Raw genomic sequence first — 23,912 nt, 5'->3', positions numbered from 1 at the left:
CAAGGTCCAGCCATGTCCCGCAGCCAGCAAGGATGGCAGGTGCAGATAGCCACATGCAGATCCATTCACGTTTCTCATACCAATTTAATTTCACACAGCAGCGAACAGTGCAACCTTTTTGTCTTTCTATCACAATCAGAATACTGAATATTCACAGCTGCAGATCAAGCAATATGATAGTCAGCTATTTTTTAAAAAACTGAATAAATTATGCCAGAGAGTAAGTTGAAGCAAATATGCACCTGTTTAAAGCAGAATGACAATCATGTGTACATTTATTGTGCTTAAACCTCAAATATGGGAAAGTACAGTATGCTGTTGGGAATCACCCAAGTGACCCAACAGGCCACAAAGTAGCAGATCTTCTTCCTATCAACTTAAAAATGGCTCATAGAATAAATGTTCAACTCAAAAAAAGTAAATAAAATCAAATAAAATAAATCGATATTTTTAGAAAATGTCAATGTAATAAAAGTCAGTGAGGTCCATTATATTTTGGACCACATTGACTTGTACTGTACCGACAAAACATTTGAAACATTCTTCTTTTTTCTTTTTTTTGCATACTGTTTTGGAACATCATCAAGTTGAGTTAAACATTTTTAGGTGAACAATCCCTTTAATTGTACCCAAAATGTGCTTATTTTGCCTAGAAAATAGTCCCTATTTATGCTGATACTGCTGCAATATCCAAATACATGATCTCTGGGACATGCCTTGAGCAAAGGCACAAATCACTGCGTAATAGTCACCATCTTCTATATGACCTTGTTCAGTCATTGCTTTGGCGGGCACACTGCAGCGGTTTATCATTTGTTTAGGTGTCCCAAGTGAACGTCAGAATGGGGCCTGTATAGCATTATGAAGGTTGAGACAGGTGCGCTTTCCTCCACAAAACTACTTTGAGCCCCTGTTAAGGGAGTCACCAGTACACCCACAAACCTCCTTTTTGAGGTAAATGACAAAAGAGTGATGGACTATGCCCAGTTTTATTTGATTCGAGTGAAGCGTGGGAGGATTATGAAGAGCACCTTTCATGTAAAATTAGATTGTGAGCACGTATGTGTCGTGTACTGGGAAAATTGTTCTAAGAATAAATACAGTATAGGACTGAAAACTGTTTATATGATTAAACGCTTGAAAAAAAATGAAAAAAAAGATTGGACTGTTGTGAGGGAAAACGGTCTGAAGGTTGTGACCTCATATTGAGAGCAGAATATTTTAAGTACACACTTACATGGACTGTAATCTGTCAGGGAGACAGATATGTTGACATTTTTAGCATGTCAGACCGTATCCAACAGGATTGTCATGCCATCTCATTCAGCAGTTTCTTAATATTTCATTGCCATCTGGTGGTAAAATTTCAGAATGTGAGAAGTATTACATATAGTTACATTGATTTTATTTAAAACCCATCTTTTAAAAAAAAAAAACTTAAAAAAAAAAAAACTGGCTAAAATTCATAATAGAAAAACATCTTTAATTCCTAAAAATAAAATAATAAATATACAGTTCAAACACCCTATTAGATTAAAAAAAAAAACTTCAAATTATTAATTGGGTAACCTTGACATTTTTATTCCAGAAAATTAATGGTAACAACCTTAAAGGTAAATAAAGTGCTTTCAAGAGAAATGTACAGTACACTGGTTAAATATTGCTAAAAAAATAAATAAATAGAAATATTTTGGGTGCAGGGCTAGTTAAAAATAATAGTGTCAAAAGTTCACTATTTTATGCAAGAAAAAAGGTATGATTTTTCTTTGCTTACAAATAATTGTAATTTCATAGCAATATTTTATTAATATCGTAATTATTTTTCCAAAATGTACAAAAATTGCCTATTGCAAATTATTGGAGGTTGTCATATTTAGGATGTGATTGTCATCATACAATGCAGAAGGAAATAGAGATGCGGGAATAAATAAGTAAATAATATAATACTCCAAAAAATATTACTTGCTATTCATTTTTGAGGAGCATGCCATATGTGATTATACACGGTGTAAATCTTGGAATTAGATTTTTCACTACTTTCATTTAAAAAAATATATATATATACTTGAGTCCTCTGATTCTAAAGTGAAAATTTATAAAGGGAAAAAACTGAGTAAAAAAAATTTAACTAGTTTTAGAGTAGTTTTTAAAATGTCATTTGCTAAATAAACAGAACAATTTACAAAGGAGACAATGAGATTTTGTATATTAATTGCCATTCAAAACATAACAAAATATTTTCTTTTGTGTCCTGCAGAAGAAAAAAGTACATACAGGATTGGAACAACATGAGGGTGAATAAATTATGGGGGGGAGGGGAAACAAAAAAAATGAGTGCACTTTCCCTTTAATGTTGCATAATGTATTCCAATGGGCTTTATGAACAGCTACACTACTTCCTGAACTTCAGCCAGCTCTTTGTTTCCTGTCTGTCATTATTGGACAAACTGATTAATCCAGGTGTGCCTGACCTCAGTAACAATAATCAGACACACCTGGATTAATCAGTTTGTCCAATAATGACAGACAGGAAACAAAGAGCTGGCTGAAGTTCAGGAAGTACTAGTGTAGCTGTGCATAAAGCCCATTGGTCTCTATACTCACTATTAGGCCTATGTGATTCCTGAATTTGCTACTGATCAGCTTTATTGCTCTGATGGTCTAAAAGTCTCACTGAGTCCAGCAGTCCAAACATCTGCCACATCTGATATGACACAAAACACAGCCACGTATATAGCCAATAATATGCTCGCTCCACACACACGGAACAGCTGCAGCAAATGTTCTTACATTACAAAAACTTAAATACAATTAAAGGGCACAGTCTGTAATTTTCACCTCACAAAAGTTTTACCCCTGAGATATGAATAGTATTTTTGAAAAAAATCATCACATCTTACACTCACAATTATCACTCACGGAATCAATTTGCCACTAGGTGTCAGTGTAAGCTCAAGATTACTACCACAGTAACAAATGAGTGATCGAGTGCACTTTTAAAAAGTTATTGCCTACAGGTTGTATTTACAGTATAATGTTCTTTTAGCATGAAAATCAGGAGTACTACAACAATTAGACAGCCATTCAAGCAGACAGACGCATAAGCAGACAACATTAGAAGTGCAGCTCTATAAGACTAAGCAATCAAACTCTGCCAAAATAAAGCCACAACATATACTGTAGCCTATAGAAGAAACGTTTTAGAATGTATGGACAACACCTTAAAGTACTGGACACTCCCTGCCCCACAAGCCACATCTCTTTTTGTTGTTGTTGTTTTGTTTGTTTGTATAAGGAACAGTTAATCTAACGACCTGTCCCTGACAAGTTTCCATAGTCAATCCAGCTGTGTCTGTGTCAATGATATCTTCACTTCTCCTACAGAGGGCACCACAAGTCAATTATTACAATAGCTTTGTAAAGGGTTTAAAGTTGCCAACTTTATTAGGCCTCGCCTACTTAAGTATTATTTTGGAGAAATTGGAATTTACTTGAGTAGGCTAGCTGTTTACTCAATTACATTTCTGAGGCAATTAGTGATGTTTTTACTAATTTCAGTGTAAACTATTTTATAAGGTGATTTGCCCTTATGAAGCATTAGTTATTTAGTTATAGAAACTATGTGGGACGAAGTGTAAATACTGTCGGCAAGGAGTCAATAAACTAAACTATCATCAGTTGGTGCTTAATTTGTATAACAATTTCAGGAAACAGGTCATAGGACAGGGGTCAGGTGAGCCTTATTTTGCCTTGCCGTATCTTAAAATAAAAGCTGTTATGTAGATGACAGTGTTTACATGCCAGAATTTCTTGGTCCATTGTGTGTAGCTGCATAATTATGTTCACAAGTCCGCCTCATTTCCACAAATCGGTTCCTTCGAACAGAACCGGCTCTTGTTATCACGTAATTATGCTATGACGTGGTCCCTCGTGAAGCGTTTCTCGATTAAGTTTATGTGTTTAGTTTTATTAAGGGCTTTCGATGTATTACCATAATTCAAATGAAAAAATATATTATAATAATAATAAAAACTACATTTAGTAGGCTAGCTAAATTAAATTCAAGTGCATATTTTAATAAAAAGCTGCCGTTAAAACCAATTCGGTTTCGTTAGGTAATGTAGGTGCATAGTGGGTTTTAACCTAGCCTATATATTTTTTTTACAGTCTATGGTTTTAACGCATTGGCCACCCAACGTTCTCATTACGGTCCGTTGCACCCTCTATCGTTTTATTAATAATAAAATAAAATAAAAGTGAGAGGGGAACATCTCGATTTACACAAGTCAGGTATTGAAACAGGAATTGTTAGTTGACTAGCACGTCCCGAGGCCAATAAGAGGAGAGTGCAATAACCCATGCCCAGTTGGGGATGGGCTACTTTGCTGCGTCTTAACTTGGATGAGAAGAGTGAGAGGCTGTAGACTGATTACGACAAACTCATGGCATAAACTCTGAACGATAGAGTCAGCGACGGGATATCCCGAAGGAAACCATGCGCACTCGATATGCAACGCTTTGGGATACTATGGAATTCTCTAGGATTTGGCTTATTCTCAGCATGGAAACGCTGGTGTTGGTATGCGGTCAAAAGGGTAAGATTGTGCATACTACTAGTAGATTAATACGGTGGAAGGTATTAAATACTTATGTTAAATAAAATGTAATTAAAAAATGTTTAATTTATACAATATTATAATAAACAATATTTTATAAACATTTTCGAATATTAATAAAGTCAACAAAACAATGAAATAACACAAATGGACTCAGTAAACAATTTTAAACAAAACAAAAACCTTGATTTTAAAACTATTCTTATATTTTAGATTCTTCAAAGTAACCGCACTTTTTTTTAAATTACAGTTCTGAACACTGTCGAAACAAACTTTAAGATGTTATGTTTCAAGGATGCTAAATGTTTTAAGTTTAGTTCCCATGATGTAGTCTATGCTGAGCACTTATTGGCTGTTTTTCCTTCACTCTGTGATATATATATCAGCTAGAAATCACCCTTGACTGCATTCTCTAAAAATTATTTTGAGAAATATACACAAAGAATAAAGTGTGTACGTTTATAGTAATATTTGTCCATATAAGATCACAATCATATCAGCATCCAGACTGCTGGACCAGAAGATGTCCTCAAGCTCTGCCTGTGTTCAGAGAGTCTGTTAGAGTCTGTTAGGAAGAATGACTTTGTTTATGGTATTTCTCAATATGTGTGGGGTCAGCATGAATCACTACAGCTGGAGTCATAGACTATGAGGACTAAGGAAAATGTTTTCCAGTCAAACGTCCACCCCCAGAACTACGTGTACAATACTCATTCCGACGATCCAGATGGGATGGTGACTGGTTTTTGGGATGTTATTGTAGCGGAGTGGAAGCTTACATGTTTTTGAGATTGTACTATATTATAGAAGAGTGTCCAGGATTTGCCAGAACACAAAAGAGCAGGAAAAAACAGCTTGTCCACAAATATTTTTGCGTTTACAGTTGTAATATATGATTGATGTAGAGGAATTGTGATGTGACAATCTAAACAGCCGAACATCCTGTCTGCCATGGGCTCAGGCCTGCTGGGACGTGCCTGCAAATCTCATGACAAGAAAATAAAATTACATGCTGCCTGATAGTGTAGCACTGATGATGGATTGGTATCCATGGTCCATTGCATTCATAGTAGCTCAGCTGTAAGGAATGTTATATTGTGTGTCAGCAAGTGCCTTAATTATACCCAGTCTATGCATCCTCAATCACTGCATGTTTTAAACACCTTGCCGTAAACTCAACTCGCAGACAGCGCACAGATGTCATCAAAGTGTCTGCCTGCTGTTAAATAATGTCAACAGATTGCCTCAGGCTGTGCTTCATGAGGTGTTCATTGTGAATTTTTGAGCTGTGGTTACAAAAAAACTGGCCTTGTTAAACTGTGGCCAACCATTGCGTCTAATTTCTGAACACTAGCGCCACTAAATGGAATTGCAGAAATTATTGTTTTCACACAGGTTTCTCTAAACACTCACCCTGCCTGCCATTGGTCAAATAAAACAGATAGCCCCACCCCAAACTCGCATCATTGGTTGAGCCAGTGTTGCTGGGCTGGGCTGGATCAAACAACAAGCAATGTTTTGATATAAGTGACAGTATTTGCACTTATCAGGGCAAATTAACCTATAAAAATGGATTACTTGAAATTGTTTTGGAGAAATCAAGCACTCAGGGCCTGAGCACACAGAACACTAGCCTGGTTAAAACCAGACAATTCTCAGTAGTAACTGAGTTATGGTCTGGCAAAGCTTCATTAATAACTCATTTCCAAAGGGGCGTCACCAACGGACGTCGCTCAAATTCCTCTGGGCGCAATTGGATAGACCTAAAACCAATCAGAGATCGTCATCGTTTACAGCCATATGCTGCGTCCCAATTCGCCTAAGTTACACTACGCCATAAAAGTATGTACTCTTTTTGTGAAGAAAAGGTATTTACTTTAGAATGTGTTGCAAAAAAGTAGGCAAGCTTTTGGGACACACTACTTCGTCATCTTTATCGGACGGATCTGTCGCGTGCATCCTGTCACGTAAACTGCCCTGTCAATCATCTTGTCACAGTTAAAATCCTCTATTAAATCTAATTTCATTTCCTACCATTTCGGAGAGAAACGTAATAGCACGTTCATCTGCCAGTGGGTCTTTCATGGAGACTGTCCTCATGTGTTTGCAATTTGAATATAATAATGCATTTAAAAGTTGCTGCGCTTCACCAACGGACGTCGCTCAAATGCCTCTGGGCGCAATTGGATAGACCTAAAACCAATCAGAGCGATCGTCATCGTGTAAAGCCCGCCTCAAAGTTTCTGATTGGTGCCTCGATTTGGACGGATTAGAAATCGGCTTGAATAGCTCTTTGCCAGACTTCTTGCAGAGCAAATCTAAATTTGCCGGAAGTTTGTCTGGGTTTTCCCAGGCTAACAGAACACGTTTTTGCTGTTAAAAACGTGAGATGCAGGTCAGTGGAACAGAAAAAAAAAGTGCAAGGTCTAGACTAGAGAAGCGTTTTTTTCAAACGTTTTTTTCATTTTATGTTGCTTATTTTAACTTGAGCTCTGATTTTTCAGAATGCCTTGTCATGTGCGAGACGTTACAAAAGATGCAAGATGCGAGCGCAATGTTTAAAGACGTCCATCTAGCGCGTTTACAAAGAAAAACAATGGAAAGGTAGCTTAGTGGAATGGAAAAATGCATTCTGTGTGAACGGACCATTAAGCTTTAAATATTAAAACGTCATCACTTTTTCGCAATTTATAGGCAGAATCCATCTTTTTAATGAATTTATTTTCTATCTATTTTGTACATTTCTGTTTCTTAACATTGTTTTTTTTTGTTTTTTGTATTGCATTAAAATTTTGTTAGTGCTGTAAAATAAATTGCCCTTTGGGGATACTTCAAATTGATTTGATAATTAATTAATTATTTAAATTTATCAACATAATATATTGTGTTATTATTTGGTCTCCAAACTTTATTTAACCCAACAGATTACACACAAGATAACAACGTGATTCGTACATTTTTGATCGATCTGATTATGCCCCATTGGTGGGTAGGTTTAGGAATGGGGTTAGGTTTTTCAAAAAATTGTATAATTCCATAGAAATCACACTGTATGAATTCATACAAAAACGCCACCTTGTAAAATAGTTATGTTTTTGGATGAGATTGGGTTGAAATAACATCTAATTGCAAGAAACTGCTTCATCCACAAATCTTAGCTGGGGTTAAATACTGACTGAAATGTATCTGAAAATGTATAAAGAGTGATTTGAAGATCAAATCATTCTCACCAAGAAATCAACTCTTTAACCACACTGAGTGAATTGTTTGAGCATTACCAGTTAACAGCCTGACCACAAATCGTGTTTGTTTTCTTATGCAATGATTAAGATTGTTCATAGCAACAAGAGGTTCAGTAGATTTGGAGATAAATTGCACCTAAAGCGGAAAAAAGGGGGCAGAGAAGCTTTAACCCCAATGAATCAGAGGTGACTGAGAAATTAGGAATGAAAGACGGAAGATGGACTCAGACCGCTCTACTTTGTCACACAGCGTCTAGACCATAAATGGAGCAGGAGACTCAAAAACATTAGCTACATTTGGCAATTCATGTTGACTCTGGGATTTAGTTGAGCTCCAAACTAGTTGCCAATTGTTTTGGGGTTATGTTGCAGTGATGATGTTAATGTTGTTAATGAACTTGGTAGGGCAGGACTGTGGAAGCTACCCTATAACACAGCATTGCCACCAACTAAACCCTACTGTAATTATGGCTTAAATGAACATCATTTATGGAAAGCCCCTCAAGTGCGAGCCAATACCCACAATTCTCATACTACTGTAAATGTGCCCCGTCTCATTTTCCCATGGGCTAGAAACATGCCAAGAGAGAAACTAGTTAGCACATTTGATGATTAATGGAAGTTAAATGAAAGATAAAATGTCTGGTTTAATTATGTGTGGAAACAGACCACAAAACCAGAACATGAACCGAAGATAAAATGCCTTTTCAACTACTTTAGCATTAATATCATTTTGATCTTCCCTCTCTTTTTTCCCCTTTAGGCAATGGGTGTGGACACACAGTCCTCAGTCCCACCAGTGGCACACTGACCTCGCTGAACTTCCCGGGAACCTACCCTAACCACACCCTGTGTGAGTGGAGCCTAAGGGTAGCGAAGGGCCAGACTCTGCTCTTGACCTTTGGGGACTTTGACTTGGAGTGGAGCCAAGACTGCATATCTGGCTCTCTTACCATCACAGACACCAGTGGAGCCACTAGAGTGGGTATGACCCTCTTCACACAGACGTTATGGAATGACAGAGTCTAGCCCAGTTGCCTGTATGCACCAGTAGTATGACCAAAAAAAAAAAAAAAAAACCTTTCACATGCTATGGATTTCAAATAAATTATTTAAAAATATAAATATATATATATATAAAATTAAATCTAATCTAATTTAATATTATAATATAAATACATATCAATTGTTTTTATAATGATATTAAAAGTATCTTAATTGATATTAAAAACTCATCTAGGATTTATTTTCTCATATGCTATGGAATGGATGTCATACATTTTTGTTGTTTTCTTATAATTATGAATTAAATAGAATAAGTTAATAACATAATTAAATATAATTGAATAAAATAAAATAACTAAATATGAATTAAATCATTTATATTAAATAGCTGTCCCAGATTTAAGTTCTTAAATGCTATGAATATCAAAAATTATATTAAATATTTAAAATTATTCATTTCAAAATAAATAATATAATTCAATATAGTTTAATAAAACAATATAATTAAACAAATTAAATGATATCAAATAACATCCAAGATTGAATTTCTTAAATGCTATCATATAAATTATAATGATAAATAGAATACTAATAATTATTAGATTACATTGTTATAATTGTATTATATTATTATAATTTTAATTTTAAAAAGTACATTTAAAATAAATAATTGATACTAAATATCCATCTTGAATTTACTTATATAAATTAAATATTAAATATTTAAAATTGTAAATGAAAACATTTAATATAATTATGATAAAGTTAAATATGATTTAAATCATTTATATTAAATACCTTCTCACCCACAAAAGGCAACATTACAAGGGATTTTACAGTTTTTCACCACCTTCAACTACTGTAATTTAATAGCCACCTCATTTACAGTATGTTGTTATTGAGAAATTCCAGAGAGCCAACCTCATGCTGTTCTTTAGTGCCTTTAGAAGTCATGTGACCATAAGCATGACTTTAGCTTGTATGCTGCATTCCACTCTGCTGTAGCATGACAGTTTCGTAGTCACATACGTCTGCATGAACATGTCAGCCTTTTATGGCAGTGAAGCTGTGCAGGATTGTGTTGCATTAAATCTGCTGTGCTTATATTATGTGGTCTGTGTTTCACAGGTCCTCTGTGTGGGCAGTTGTCCGCCACAAACAGGAATATATCTGTGAGTACTGATGAAGTAACAGTGCGTTTCATCTCCGGCACTCACCGTTCAGGACGGGGCTTTGTCATGTCCTATTCAACCAATCAGCACTCAGGTAATGGCTCATGTCCTGCAACACAACACTTCCCGCTCCATCCCACGTCACCTATTAACAGTAGACCAAAAAAACCCTAAAAAAAAACCTTTCTATCAACAAAATAAGAGCTAATGGCTACATGGTTCTTTTTGCTCTGAGCATGTTGTATATGATTAGAGTAAACACACCAAGGACTGTTTGTACAGCTTACTCCGTAAACAGAACTTCATCTGACTCTGGGAGTGGAAGTAGTTCCCATCCTAATCTCAACTACTGTTTACACTCGTTTCCAACATAATATGTAAATTGTTCTACCGGAGGTCGCACGCAAATCGCTAAATAAACACCCTTACATGTGTCAATGTGGTAAACTACACTAAAGTAATGTCTTTAAGTGTCCGTCTTTACTTATGTTAGTAAAAATGTTTCCTATTCCCTGTTTTTGATATATTTTTATAGTGGGACCAAGGCCCATTGTGTACACTCCTGGGTAAAAAAAAGGGCCAAGCCTAAAATGGCTAAACACTAAGCTTTTAATTGTCTTCACCACAAATTATTGTATAATATATATAACTACTTAATAAGCCATTGCTGTCTCAGAAAAACATCAGAGACACTAAGACAGAATTAAGTTTTTGGCAGAATATGGGAAGTTGTGTGTGGTGGAGTGATGAATCACAATGAAACATGAGTGGTATGGTGATGCTCCAGAGTGGTGTCTTCAAAAATCTGCTGAGAAATATAATAATAAATGTATCTTTGACACAATGAAGCATGAAGGAAGAGGTGTTGTTGTGTGGGAGCCTTTTTAGCTGCTGGGATTGGTGAGCTACTGTGAAAAGTCTAATTTGAATGCTTTGGAGTACAGAAGAATATTACAGAATGGCTTGTTTCCCACAAATGAAAAGTTGTTATCTAAAGAGGAATGATCAGATTTTATTTTCAACAAGACAATGCTCCTGGCCAAATTGCACAGACAACAAAGAAGTAGTCTCAGACGTTACGCCCCACAGACTGCTGGCTGAACGTCTGATGCACACTTTTAAATTGAAACACTTCAGGATGTCCCCTTGTGTCGCATTCTTTAATGGTACGCCTGGAAATAAAGATGCCGTGATGCCAAATCCCCTCATGGAAGAAGAACGCTGTTGTGTTTACAAGTGTGACAATGAGCGCTTACCAGGATCAACTCAATTCTGGATTTTCAGAAGAATGTGAAGTATGTAAAGTTCGCGGCATAGAGTCTTTAAAATAAGAGTCCAAGACTTTTCCTGGTATGTTATTGTAGGGACATCGACGTTACATGTTCACACCTCTAAACATGACGTGGAAAAAAATTAACTGTGTTTGGTTGCTTTATGCCAAGTTCACACTACAGGATTTTAAGCCCAATTTAAGCCGATTTGCAAGTCAACGAGTTTCGCCAACAGATCGGGCTGTGATCGGGGGGTGATCAGCGCTTGTCAATCTTTATGTGTGAACTACTCAACGCATCAAAGATGCTCGCTGACACCTAGCCGACGCCTCATCGACGCCAGACAAATATCTAGCGTGTTAAATATCTGGAGCTGTCGGCTGACTCGACATCCTGGAGTGTCAAGTGTCACGATGAGCTACAACCAATGAGAGAGCAAGGTCGCCGGAAGAAAAACAGTCAGTCATTCCAAACCACAACACGCGCAGCTACTTTTTTAAATTATAAACCTGTTTTACTCTCCTCCAACTCTCTATGTAGCACAGACAATCCCTGCTGCCAGCGTGTGCTGATCCATTCTTTCACCCATATTCTTTGTTTTTTCCATTTCCTGGGTTTTTCAGAACAGATCATTGCGCAAATAGCTTGCTGTGCTAATTTCTTTCCGACGCCCATTTTCAAATAAACAACTCCTGTTTCCCGTTCCACTTCTCGCGTGTGTTTTCATGACAAAATGAGGTTTGGGGACTGAATAGAGTTGTTGGGAGACAGAACAGCGTTGTGTAGTGTGTGACCCCCTGTTGCAGATAATTTACGTAGTGTCACGTATTGTGAACACCACAACGACTTTAAGACTCTACAGCAAGTCATGTAGTCTGAAAAGCATAGCGATCTGCTGACGTTTAAAGTCATTTAGTCTGAACTAGGCATTGCATGTCAGTCAGACGGACTCTGGGTGGTCCTTGGCCAATGAAATCTGCTATGGAGTCCAGACCTTCTGCCATCAGTCTGAAGGTCTGGCTATGCGAGACCAACCAAGAAGTGGCTTGAGAACAAGTCCATCAGGCTCATGTTTTGGCCTTGTCAGAGTCCAGATTTGAACCCTATAATGAATATTTGGTCTCTTATTGAACTTAAACGAACTGGGAGACATTTTTCAACTACTCGTGAACTGTTTGAAGCCATTAACATTAAGTGGAACAATGTAAAAATCTGTCTGCAAGTTGGGGGAGGCTATTCCGTGCTATCTACAGCATAATCTACAATTCCTGACCAGTGATTTGTGATTAAAATGGACCATTAAAAGACCTTTTAATATTTTGCCATTTGGCCCAATTTTTCTATATTTCTTGCCCAGGAGTGTAGGCTTTAGAGGACCTCAATTGGCCGGCCCGGGATGTAGGGATTTTAAAAAGTGCGTTAAGGTGACCGACTGGAATGCGGGCTCTCCTCCTTGGCTTAGTTTCAGAGTGTTTGCTTTGTAAGCAGGGTAGCAGACTGCCGCTCCTGGCCTGAATAAGGAGAGGCCCCAGTGCTTGGGCACACACTGAAGTAGATGGAATGCTGTATGCTCACTCCTCCTGCATAGACAAGCACAGCATGACAGCTTAACCATCACCTGACCACACAGTAGCAGTCACTCATGGCAGTTTCTGACCGGCTGGCATGCATCATTTCAGAATCTTTTCAGAAAGTTTTAAGCTTTTAACTCTCATAAAGTGAATCTACTCTTTGCTTTGTAAGCATAAAATATATTTCTTTTGATATTTACAGTACCTGTCAAAATCTTGGACACATATACAAATTATTTCCTATTTTAGATGTGTTATATATTTTTTCTATATTTGTATAAATTAAAACATTTTTGTAATTGTAAGAGTCATTAGAGCTATAAATAAAACGAAAGGGGAGTGAGAAAACTTTGTGAGAAATGTATTTTTAAATATTATAAATGTATAAATAGTAAATACATATATTATTATTATTATTATTATGTTCATATAGTCTATGAATAATTTTATTTATTTATTATTTTTTACATAGGAGCAACTTATACTACCATTCAATAGCTTGATTTTTTTAATGCTATTGAACAAAGCTTCTTATGCTCACTAAGGCTGCATTTATGTGATAAAAAAACTGTAAAAATAGTAATATTGTGAAAAATTATTTCATTTAAAATAACTTTTCTATTTTAAAATGCAATATATTCCTGTGATGACAAAGCTCAATGTTCAGCATCATTACTCCAGTCTTCAGTGTCACACGATCCTTCAGAAATCATTCTAAAGCTGATTTGGTGCAAAGAAAAGATTCTTTGTATTATCAATGTTGAAAACATCAGTATTTTTTGGAAACCGGAATAAAGAATTTTAGGATTCAGGATGAAAATAAAGTTCAAAAGAATAGCATTTATTTGAAATATACCTTTTTTTGAAACCATGTAAAAAAAAAAAAATATATATATATATATATGAATGATCCCATTACTGAACTCAAAGTTAAAAGATGTAACTTTCCAGAAAATATCCCTTGAAGTCAATGTTTTGTCAAAAGTTCGCACTTTGCTCCAGAGTTAACAGAAGTGGTTCGTAACATCCTTCCTTTCCTGTGTATTTAGTTGTTTGTGTAAAGCCCTAGACAACTTGACTGTGCTATGCATCAAATACTGACCTTCTCTCCTGTGAGTATACACTGATACATCAGATTCGTAAGACACCATTTTGTCAAGTCAGTTTGGGAAATGTAGACTACAAAAAGCCAGTGTATATGAGCACATGTTACGAATTGTAACTGTCAATGCTATTTCTATCCCATAGAGCTCGTTTCATGTCTACGTCGAGGGACACATTTCTCCTCTCAGCAAATTAGGTAAGAAAAAAATCCTCAACAATGACTCGACATTACAGCAAAATAAAAAAAAGTCATCACTCTGAATAGTCCCACTGTTTCTTGTAGGTTACATTTTAATGTTTATGATCTGAATCCTGGACTCACTTGTGTTCCAGTGCATTCTGTCCCGCAGGCTGCAAAGGTGTTGCAGGAGAAATCTGGGGCTGGCATGGACAAGGCTACCGTGATGTAAGCTGGGTTTTTAAATGTGTGCAATATAGAGAGATTATTAGTCATGGCATTTGAATTTACTACCATATGTGGATTGATACCAGAAACTGTGTTTTTAAAAACTCACAACAGTCACTTTTCATCAAGGTCTTTTGAGAAGAGGAGTGTTAACGATGAATATTCTAAGATATGCGTGTGTTTGTGTTTTTTTAGACCTCTGTATTATGCAAAGCTGCAGTCCATGCGGGGGTTATTTCAGACAGTTTGGGGGGGATGATCAACGTGTCTCTGCAGAGGGGCATTACCTTGTATGAGTCGAACTTCGCTAATGGAGTACTGTCAAAAACGTGAGTGTGTGGCATGTTGTGCAAGTTATACTGACACCTGGTGGTGTGGATGTAGCATCACACAAAAGCAACGTTTTTTTTTTTTTTACTGACTTCGGAGCCGTTTACACGACACTGTTTTCAACAAAAAATGGAAACGTTTGTATGCGTTTTGGCCATTCATTTACATGACAACTGCGTTTTGAGGGCCTGAAAACACAAACTTTTGAAAATGGGTTTCAAAGTGCAAGTTTTTAAAAACGATAACGTTATTATCTAAACTACAAAAACGATGAAAACGGTAATATCATGGATATGCGTATTACGTGTTCAGTCTATAGGCACATAGTTTTTCTTTACAAAGTGACATTGCCAACAACTTGCCTGGCAGCATAATAAAACATTTTTTTATAGTTTTCGCGGATCCGTGTAAATGAGGATTGTTTTGACAATATTGTCGCCTGCATGCGAAAAACGCAAAGCTTTAGCAAAACTTTTCCATTTTTAGTACATCGTTGTTGTGTAAACATACCCTTAGAAATGTTTTAAAGCTCCAATAACAGGAGGGCCACCAAGATAAACTGAGTTGCATTCAGCTGGTCATTTGATTTTATCATGGTGGCCTCCATGAGACAACCCAAATAAAAAAATATTACTTATTATTTTACAATAAATAATCTATTATATTATTATTATTTTACAGCGGCTCCTTGTCAGATAAACGGCTTGTCTTCCACAGAGGTAATAACGGTTATTTCCCTGTATGTTAGATATGATTTCAACAGATATTATTTGAATTCATAGCAAATGTAATCCAGTAGCATAATTTTTTACATACTTATTGAATTTTGGCTTTGCTCTTTATGAATTTATTTGTGATAATGTTTCTTTAACTGCAAATCAAATGCAAGTTGATCTCATTTTAAAATATACATGTTAGTTAAATTTATTCTTAGTGCTGTAATCATAAAACAACACTAAATGCATAGGATTATTGTAATTTATATTGTAGTTTTTTTTTTCATACAACATAAGCCATTTTTGAAAAACCCCTGACATGATTATGCTTTATAATAATAGATGTAAATAAGCTGGTTTTTCTTGGTTTAAATGGATCCTAATACCAGGAATAAGCCTGTGTGAGTGTTCAGGAATAAATTACAGTTTATCTAATACACAGTTACACCTGCTACATGATACTTACACCTTAAACATGCTGTTAGTGCCTATGTGTAATTATACATTGCTAGAAGATAAACACTAACAACTGAAGACTGTATATCTGAGGTATGAGAAAGTATAATCTTTACTTGTCTGAACAAGTTCTGTTCCCTTTCCATGCGTGTCCAGAGTGTGACAGGGAGCTAACGGTGGTGGCCTATAACACTTCTTCAGTGTGGAATGAGGTGAACAGACTGGGTCAGAAGGTCTCCTGGGCTCCGGGACACGGGGGCTCTCTGTGGGCTGCGAGCTCTGGGGACCAGCAACCGTGGATGGAGCTTGAGCTGTGGAACAGGAGTAGTGTCACAGGTCAGAGGTCAACCTCTAATAATCATTGTGCAAACATCTGCTGTAATATTAGAGCAAAAGGGAATGTTACAGAAGCTTTCTGCTTTCAGGCATCATAACAAAGGGTACGATACATTACTACATTGAATCTTACTCCCTCATGTTCAGCAAAGACCGCAAAAACTGGAAAGTCTACAAAGCGGCATCGAGCAAAGACAATAAGGTACATAATGCTGCACATTAGAAAAATACCGAAAGATTTTTCACTTAGAGTTCATTAGGAAATTTCACAATTAATTACGAAGGAACTGGAAGTAACACATTGAATTAAACGTGAATTTTTGAAGTAGAAAGACTGAAATAGTATTTTCTTGTAAAACATGCTCCAGTAATCTTTGTTTAATTTACAGCTTTGAAAAATCATTTTTACAGTGTGCCTCAGTAAACCAGCTTAAGGTGTTAAAATATGTGCATATTTACATAAAAAAAGCTAGTTAATAAACAGCGCAAATGGACAATGGACACTATCACATTTTGTGTGAATGTTACCTAAACAGTTACTCTTTTATATACATTACTAGGTATAATCTCTGTCTTGGCTTTATTTTATAATATAAATAATCCTTTATATTTATACACATTTTTTCTCTATGTTAAGGTGTTTGAGGCTCATTCTGATGGTCATGTGACGGTACTCAACAGTCTGATTCCTCCAGTAGTAGCACGCTACCTTCGTCTGAAACCCCAGCAGTGGCATATCAGGGCCTGTGCGCAGGTTCAAGTGCTGGGCTGCCCTTCTACCCCCCTCAGAACGCGTTCCTATGGAGACGGTGAGGGCCTGCTACAGAATCTCTTTTAAGTTCCCTCAAGCCACATAAACTTCAGTTTAAACATTTTTATAGTACATAAAGGCGATAAAAGACCATTGTATTGGTCGAAGTCCAAGCACGCTATGGTAAATTAAGAATTTTAAGAATGAAATGAATGTGATGAATTCTTTCAATTTATTTTATTTAGAATTGAATACTGGGAAGGCAGTTGTCACAGAGACTGTGCCTCTACAAACTCTGCCCACTGAGAGTCCTGTCATCACAAGAAGCTCAGGTGAGGTGCATTTGTAAGTTAATCTGCTAACATCATGATGTGTAAACTGGTAGTAGATTTGTTTTGAAAGGCTAAATCTTTTCTTCTTATTTCCCTACAGGCCCCAGTCAAGCAGTGATATTAGTGGCAGGCATGGTTTTGGGAGCCGCTCTGTGTGTGGGTTGCCTTTTAGCTGGGCTTATTTGGTGGAGAAGGTAACACACTAATTGTTCCTTAATATTATAGAATAATATATAAAAATGCCATCTATAATTTACATGAATATTAAAAAGCAGGCATGTCACCGTAACAAGTATTGATATGAATTTTAACTCAAAACAAAATACTTATATTTAATATAATTAATAAATATTGTATAGTGTATATACATTCTTTTTTAAATACAAAATGAAATGCAGTACAACAAATATTACCATGATGTTTTTATTTATATATTTATATATATATATATTTTTTTTACTGGACCTAACAATAATGAATATGATTAATGAATCATATGAATATGGTTCATTGTTTACTTAGTTGAGGTATCTAATATCTGTTAATTGTCATTTTCTTTTTACATTTAAAACATCAAATATGCACAAACTGGAAATGTATTCTATTCCATAAATTGGGGATTAACTTTAATTTAAATATAAATTATATATATCAAATAGGAAATAAAATGAAATGCAGTACCATGATTTTGACATTACAGTAATACATTTTTTTCACTGGGTCTAAAAATAATGCAACAAATTTGAATGGTCCAAAAAATATGTTAATATTCATTAAGAAAAATATTAATCCTTTTTTATTATTATTTTGGGGTGAAATATGACCCAGACATATTCTTGACAGGTTTTGTAATATTTACGTGTGTTTTCTTTATTTCAGGAAAAGAAATGCACAAATAAAGAAATGCTGTGTTGACCAAGGTAATTTATTGCTCTGTATCTCTAGACTCTAGTACAGTTTTTTCTACGTCTCCTATGTGTTGTTGGTATATTTCCTGACTGACTTTCTTTGTCTCTGCTTAAGGCTGTCAGGGTTTCCACGGGAAGAAGCTTCCGTGCACAAACCCAGAGCTTGTATCTTACCCTCTGGTTCGGAACATCCACGATGCTCTCCCCAACCCTCCTCTCAATGGTAAGACATCCACAGAGCTTTTTAGACAAGTATAGCAATGAATACCGAAATTCATAAAGGAATGTTTCAAACGGCAAATGAGACAAGGCAGTGTTTGTCGAGAGGACGCCGCTGGGTACAACAGTTCTTAGAATCTCAGATCAACAGCCCTCAGACATTGCGGTAATATATAGCAGTGAATAAGAGGGTTAATGTGGCTCAAACAGCAGGACGGAAACAGAGAGAAAGCCAAGTAGTCATTCTGACCTCTTTGTTCGCTTGCCCCACTCTGTGTGCTTTTGCTCAGCTGAGCTGCCAGTGGAACTCAGAAGAGACATGACAGGCAAATGGCTTTCATTCTGAGCTCATTCCTCCAACAGTTGCTCAGTGGCAGCATAAACATGTCTTTCTTTCGTACGGCAGTGCTTCCCTGAAAGGCTTCTTTAATTGGAGCCCAAATTAGGGGCATTCAAGTCAGAAGAACACCCTCCTCACCACCCACTGGCCAACAGACCCTTCAGTAAGGGGTTCTGGGATGAGGAGGACAGAGGGTCAGTGGCCAAGACAATCAGAGTCCTTTCTAAAGTCGCTTCAATTAAAACGGCTTCGCCCTCTTAGCATTCCTGCTGGGTGAGTGAAGGACTGAGAAGGAGAGGGGGAACCGTGGGACCCTTTTCATAGCCAGAACTACTGCTGGACACAGTGCAGTGGGATCATGTTGGAACTTAATAATGCTATATCTGTTCAGTCAGATTTTGCGATGCAAACATCCATGACAGCTTATCCATGCTGGCAATTTAAAAAAAGAAAGAAAATGTTATGTTAGATTAATGTTATTTTTCCTTAATTAGGGGTTTGCAAATATTTTTTATTATTTTATTTATTTTAAAATCATATTTTTTTATATCAAACAACAAAATAATAAATATTAATAATAAATAAATATATCAATAAGGATAACATATTAAATAAAAATTGTATGTTGTTTGTTTTTTATATATATAATTTCATTTAAAATCATTATTATCAGATTTTAAGAAATCGTAAGAAAATCATAAAAATGTGTCAAATTGAAACAATCAAAATATAACAGTTTACTCTGATCCTGTGGAAAAAAGCCATTAAATGCTTTATTCAATTAATATTTTCTAAGTGTATTTGATCAAGTTTATTTACTTGAATTAAATCATTTACATCAAGTACACATAGAAAATATTGATATAATTTTAATAAATATAGCATTTAATGACAAATTTTTAGGTTGGACAGGTCCAGATGACAAGAAAGGTTGGAAATTCCTTTATCATATTGTGTTCAAGTCATGTCAGAAAGATCATATTTGCGATTTGAACACATGAACATCACCACAAAGTCGTAATTATGAGTGAGAAACTCAGGATTTTCTTTAAGACCAAACTTTCTGTGTTGGGGGCTTCACTAAGAAAATATGTTGGATGCAATGAATAAAATAAGTTGCATGTACAAAATCCTATAGTGTTGTACAATTAAAACAACGATTCAATTAACAGCACCTTCTTAAATTGAAAAAAAAAATTTTTTTTATTTTATGTAAAAAGGGAGATCACTATCTTGCTCCGACCAAAGTGATTTGAATACACTTGACGTCATAATTAAGACTTCCTAACTCGTAAACATGAACTTCCTAGGAGGACTTGAGCACACCATTAGGACATTTAAATGTGATGTTTGTTCTTGGCATCAAATGTCCAATGATCAGGAATATCTACTTCCTATTTATCTACTATTCCTAATTCTACTTCTTCAACATTTATCTGTTGTTTCCAGACTATGCTGAGCCTGATGTAGGAGCAGGTGGGCAGATGATGGGACTCACATTCCGACCCCCAATAGAGGAGGGCTACACCATCCCTTTCACCCTCAATCACTACGACACCCCCGGACAACTTCCCGAATACGCCGATCCCCTGCCACCTGAACCAGAATATGCGACACCCTTCGGCGAAATGCCCACAGACTCAACACTGGACAGCCGACAGATTCTACCTGCGTGTCGATCTACACAGGGCGCAAGAGCAGAGCCGGGCCAACAACAATATGACTGCCCCGCACACAGAGTGATCTCAAACGGGTACTGTACTCCAGTCTCACATGGTACTAGCCAACATAATGCTAGCGTGATCTACTTTGAGCCCCAGACGGTAGAACCACTATTGCATACGTACCATGAGCCACTTTGAGCCAAGATGGAATCTCCTACTGAAGCCAATTTGTGACGTTTGTGCTGTTATAATGTAACCTAATGAATGATACAAAGAAGAATGCTGTGTTAAATAGCATCAGGGATCAGCATGTAACAAGAAATTATTATGTGGGTGTTAACAAAAATGTAGGAAACGGGAGAAGTGCTTTTATGAGGAAAGCTGTAATGTTCAGATGACCACTGAACCTGTGTATTTTTTATTTAATGTAAATGTGGGCGTTTTATCTTTAACTAATCAGAATATAGTCCAAGAGGATCTGTGTCTGTGTGATTTCAAACCACTGAAGTATTAAAAAATATATAATTTTTTTTTATAGTTGTGAAATAAACTTGTGACATTTTCATACCAAAACTCAAGTGATATATCTTCTGTGCTATAAAACTAATTTAAAGGTGCATTAAACTGCTCTCTCTCTCTCTCTCTCTCTCTCTCTTTGACTTTTGAATGTATTAAGCTAAGTGAATTGTATAAGAGGAGGAGACTTATCTTAAAAGATAAATCTTTACTTGACTTTACTTAAAGGTGCTGTATCTATCTTTTTCACTCTACTAAAGCATAAAAATGCCATAATATCTTCACCTACCCGTTTCTCTGAAAAACACTTCTACAGCCGGTTATTTTACTTTGAAATGTGCGTTCCGTGTTGGAATGTCTTTTTTTGTTTTTGTCTGTGTGATCTCGCCCACGGCCAATTCACCCAATAGTATTTCGACACCCCGGGATGCCAGTTGGCAGGAAACACAGCCTATTGCAGCCTTGGAAACGAGCAAACAAACTGGGTCAGAGATCTCAGATTCAACCCAACCCAAAAAGCCTCGGCATCCATCTAAAAATCTCTGACCAGAGCATATTAAACGTGGATAAATCAACTCATCAACTTACGCAAGTCACCTCGGCTTTCATTGTCATTTGCGCTCGTTCCAGTTGCGTGTCCTCAAACTGGCAACAACGATTCAAACAACGATCTCCGATATTTAGAAATTTGACTGCAGTGCCCATTTCGACCACTAGCTGTCATTCTTACAGACTGCTAGAGACTACAATGATGTCAACCCAAAATGGCCGACCTCTGAATCAGCCAATGCCAATAGTGAGCCTGCAATGATGAAGTCACAGCAGCATGACACCAATCATGTAATTTAATTATAATAAAATCATTTGATTAATCATTTGACACTGAAACATTTCTTTTAATATTTAAAATGGATTTGCAATGTGCAAAATTATCACAAATCTGTGTTGATGCTACGGAATTCTTCTCTATTGATATAATATATGTCTCCTCATTTATAGTTAGAGCAATGATGCGAACATGAGTTCCATCAACAGCTCCAACAACTCCAGAGAAGCTTCCAATCCTCATAAAAGTGGCTTGGCTTTTGCCGCATGGTTTGAAGATCAGTTGGAAAGTCAATGAACTGCCATACGGTTGTGGCCAAAAGTGTTGACCAGCCTAGGATAATTTACATCTTCACACTTTATCCACATATTATTAAAAATGCATTCAAGATTTTGTAAGCATATTGCATAATTGTGCTTGGAGTCAATTGTTTTATTTGTGATAATGCAATGAAACGTATCAAATCATATGAAGAAATTATGAACACATGCAAAAACAAGAGAGAACCAGTGAAATATTAATAACTGATTATGCTGTTGTCTATGTATTCTTTTTTCTAAAATATATAGCTGTAGTTTGCTTTTTTGCCAAATAATGTTGTCAGATAAATACCTTCACTAAGTTTAGTTCTTCCTTAATATTTAAATAAATATTTATTTTTCAAAATTCAATGTTTTCTTCATATTTTGATTGATTAAGCAAACTTGTAAGGTCATTAAACAAAAACCTTTGCACATCACTTTTGGCTACTACTGTATGTTTGGTGTGGTCAGTGCCACAATAATGCTATTTAAGACCCTGCTTACTGTGTACTAATGTGCTGAAGTCATCACTGCTGCATTTTTCCAGTTGCCAAAAAAATGTCATTATTACTTTTCATTACTCCAGTCACAGTTATTACATTTCTTACAAGGTCAGTTAAAAAAATTCTCTCTTTACGATCAAACCCTCACCATTTTATCAACTCCCTGCCATGATATCATAATATTCAACATAATATACATAATAACTCCAATACATTATATCTTTGTTTGAAAGTGTGTGGTCTCCAACTCTCTACTGCCATCTTGTTACTCCTAGGTTAGGATACCTCTCCACCTCTCACTGTCTTTAAAAATGTTGGTGAGACCTAGTCTTAACACTTAGGAACCTTTATGAATCACACTTATTAAGTAATAAGAGTAAAATTACATCATTCTTAGAATTTTGACACACTTAAGTCTAAAAATGTATACATGCAGCCCCTGGTCTTTAGCAGGTCTTAAAGTTAGGCAGATACAACCTCATATGAACAACACATATGGCCTAAATGAGAAGCCATGTGTAACTAAGTACACCCTATGATTTAATTGCTTGTAGAACCATCTTTAGCAGCAATAACTTGAAGTAATCGTTTTCTACATTACTTTATCAGTCTCTCACATCGTTGTGGAAGAATTTTGGCCCAATGTTCTTTACAACGCCTCTTCAGTTCATTGAGGTTTATGGGCATTTGTTTGTGCACAGATCTCTTAAGGTCCCGCAGCAACATTTCAATAGGGTTGAGGTCTGGATTTTGACTGGGCCAGTGCAACACCTTCGTTCTTTTCTTTTTCAGCCATTCTGGTGTAGATTTGCTGATGTGCTTGGGAAGATTGTCCTGTTGTATGACCCAATTTCACCCAAGCTTTAGCTGTCGGACAGAGTGCCTCACATTTGACTCTACTTTGGTATGAAGTCTGACCTTGGGCGTCCACTCCTGGCAATACTGGCAACTGTTTTGAATGTTTTCGACTTATGAATAATCTTCCTTACTGTTGAATAATAGACTTCAAATTGTTTGGAAATGGCCTTATAACGCTTCCCAGATTGATAGCAGCAACAATTGCTTCTCTAAGATCATTGTTGATGTCTTTCCTCCTTGGCATTGTGTTAACACACACCTGAATGCTCCAGACCAGTAAACTGCCAGAACTTCTGCTTTTATAGAATTGGTCACACTTGCTGATGATCAATTAATCAAAGACATTAGATTAGCAGTGCCTAACTGCTTTATTCCTATGGAAGCAGTAAGGGTGGACTTAGTTTGTCACCAATGGCTTCCCCATTTTGGCCTAGATTTTGTTAAATAAATAATGAAATGCTGTGATTT

The 23,912-nt window shown here is 36.3% G+C and overlaps 1 protein-coding gene across 1 annotated transcript; it reads left to right on the top strand.

Moving 5' to 3' along the window:
• Positions 1–4,167: 4,167 nt before the first annotated feature.
• On the top strand, positions 4,168–22,452 carry LOC309483629 (discoidin, CUB and LCCL domain-containing protein 1). Its single transcript, XM_082149550.1, has 15 exons — positions 4,168–4,595; positions 8,622–8,843; positions 9,992–10,129; positions 14,126–14,177; positions 14,315–14,387; positions 14,583–14,716; positions 15,399–15,436; positions 16,046–16,225; positions 16,315–16,427; positions 16,863–17,034; positions 17,222–17,308; positions 17,409–17,502; positions 18,188–18,228; positions 18,332–18,439; positions 20,225–22,452. Exons 1-15 carry the CDS (start codon positions 4,496–4,498, stop codon positions 20,635–20,637), a joined length of 1,965 nt encoding a protein of 654 aa, XP_082005676.1. The 5' UTR covers positions 4,168–4,495; the 3' UTR covers positions 20,638–22,452.
• Positions 22,453–23,912: the final 1,460 nt, after the last annotated feature.

Source organism: Leuciscus leuciscus, assembly GCF_965113295.1.
Source record: "Leuciscus leuciscus genome assembly, chromosome: 20".
Classification (NCBI taxonomy): domain Eukaryota; kingdom Metazoa; phylum Chordata; class Actinopteri; order Cypriniformes; family Leuciscidae; genus Leuciscus; species Leuciscus leuciscus.
The sequence above is the reverse complement of the archived record's forward strand: the minus strand, read 5'-3'. Positions and strand labels throughout refer to the sequence as shown.

Coding starts and splice junctions, on each gene's coding strand:
- LOC309483629 (XM_082149550.1), top strand. CDS start 4,496: ATGCGCACTCGATATGCAACGCTTTGGGATACTATGGAATTCTCTAGG. Junction 14,717..15,398: donor AATGGAGTACTGTCAAAAAC/GTGAGTGTGTGG, acceptor ATTATTTTACAG/CGGCTCCTTGTCAGATAAAC. Junction 18,229..18,331: donor GAAATGCTGTGTTGACCAAG/GTAATTTATTGC, acceptor TCTCTGCTTAAG/GCTGTCAGGGTTTCCACGGG.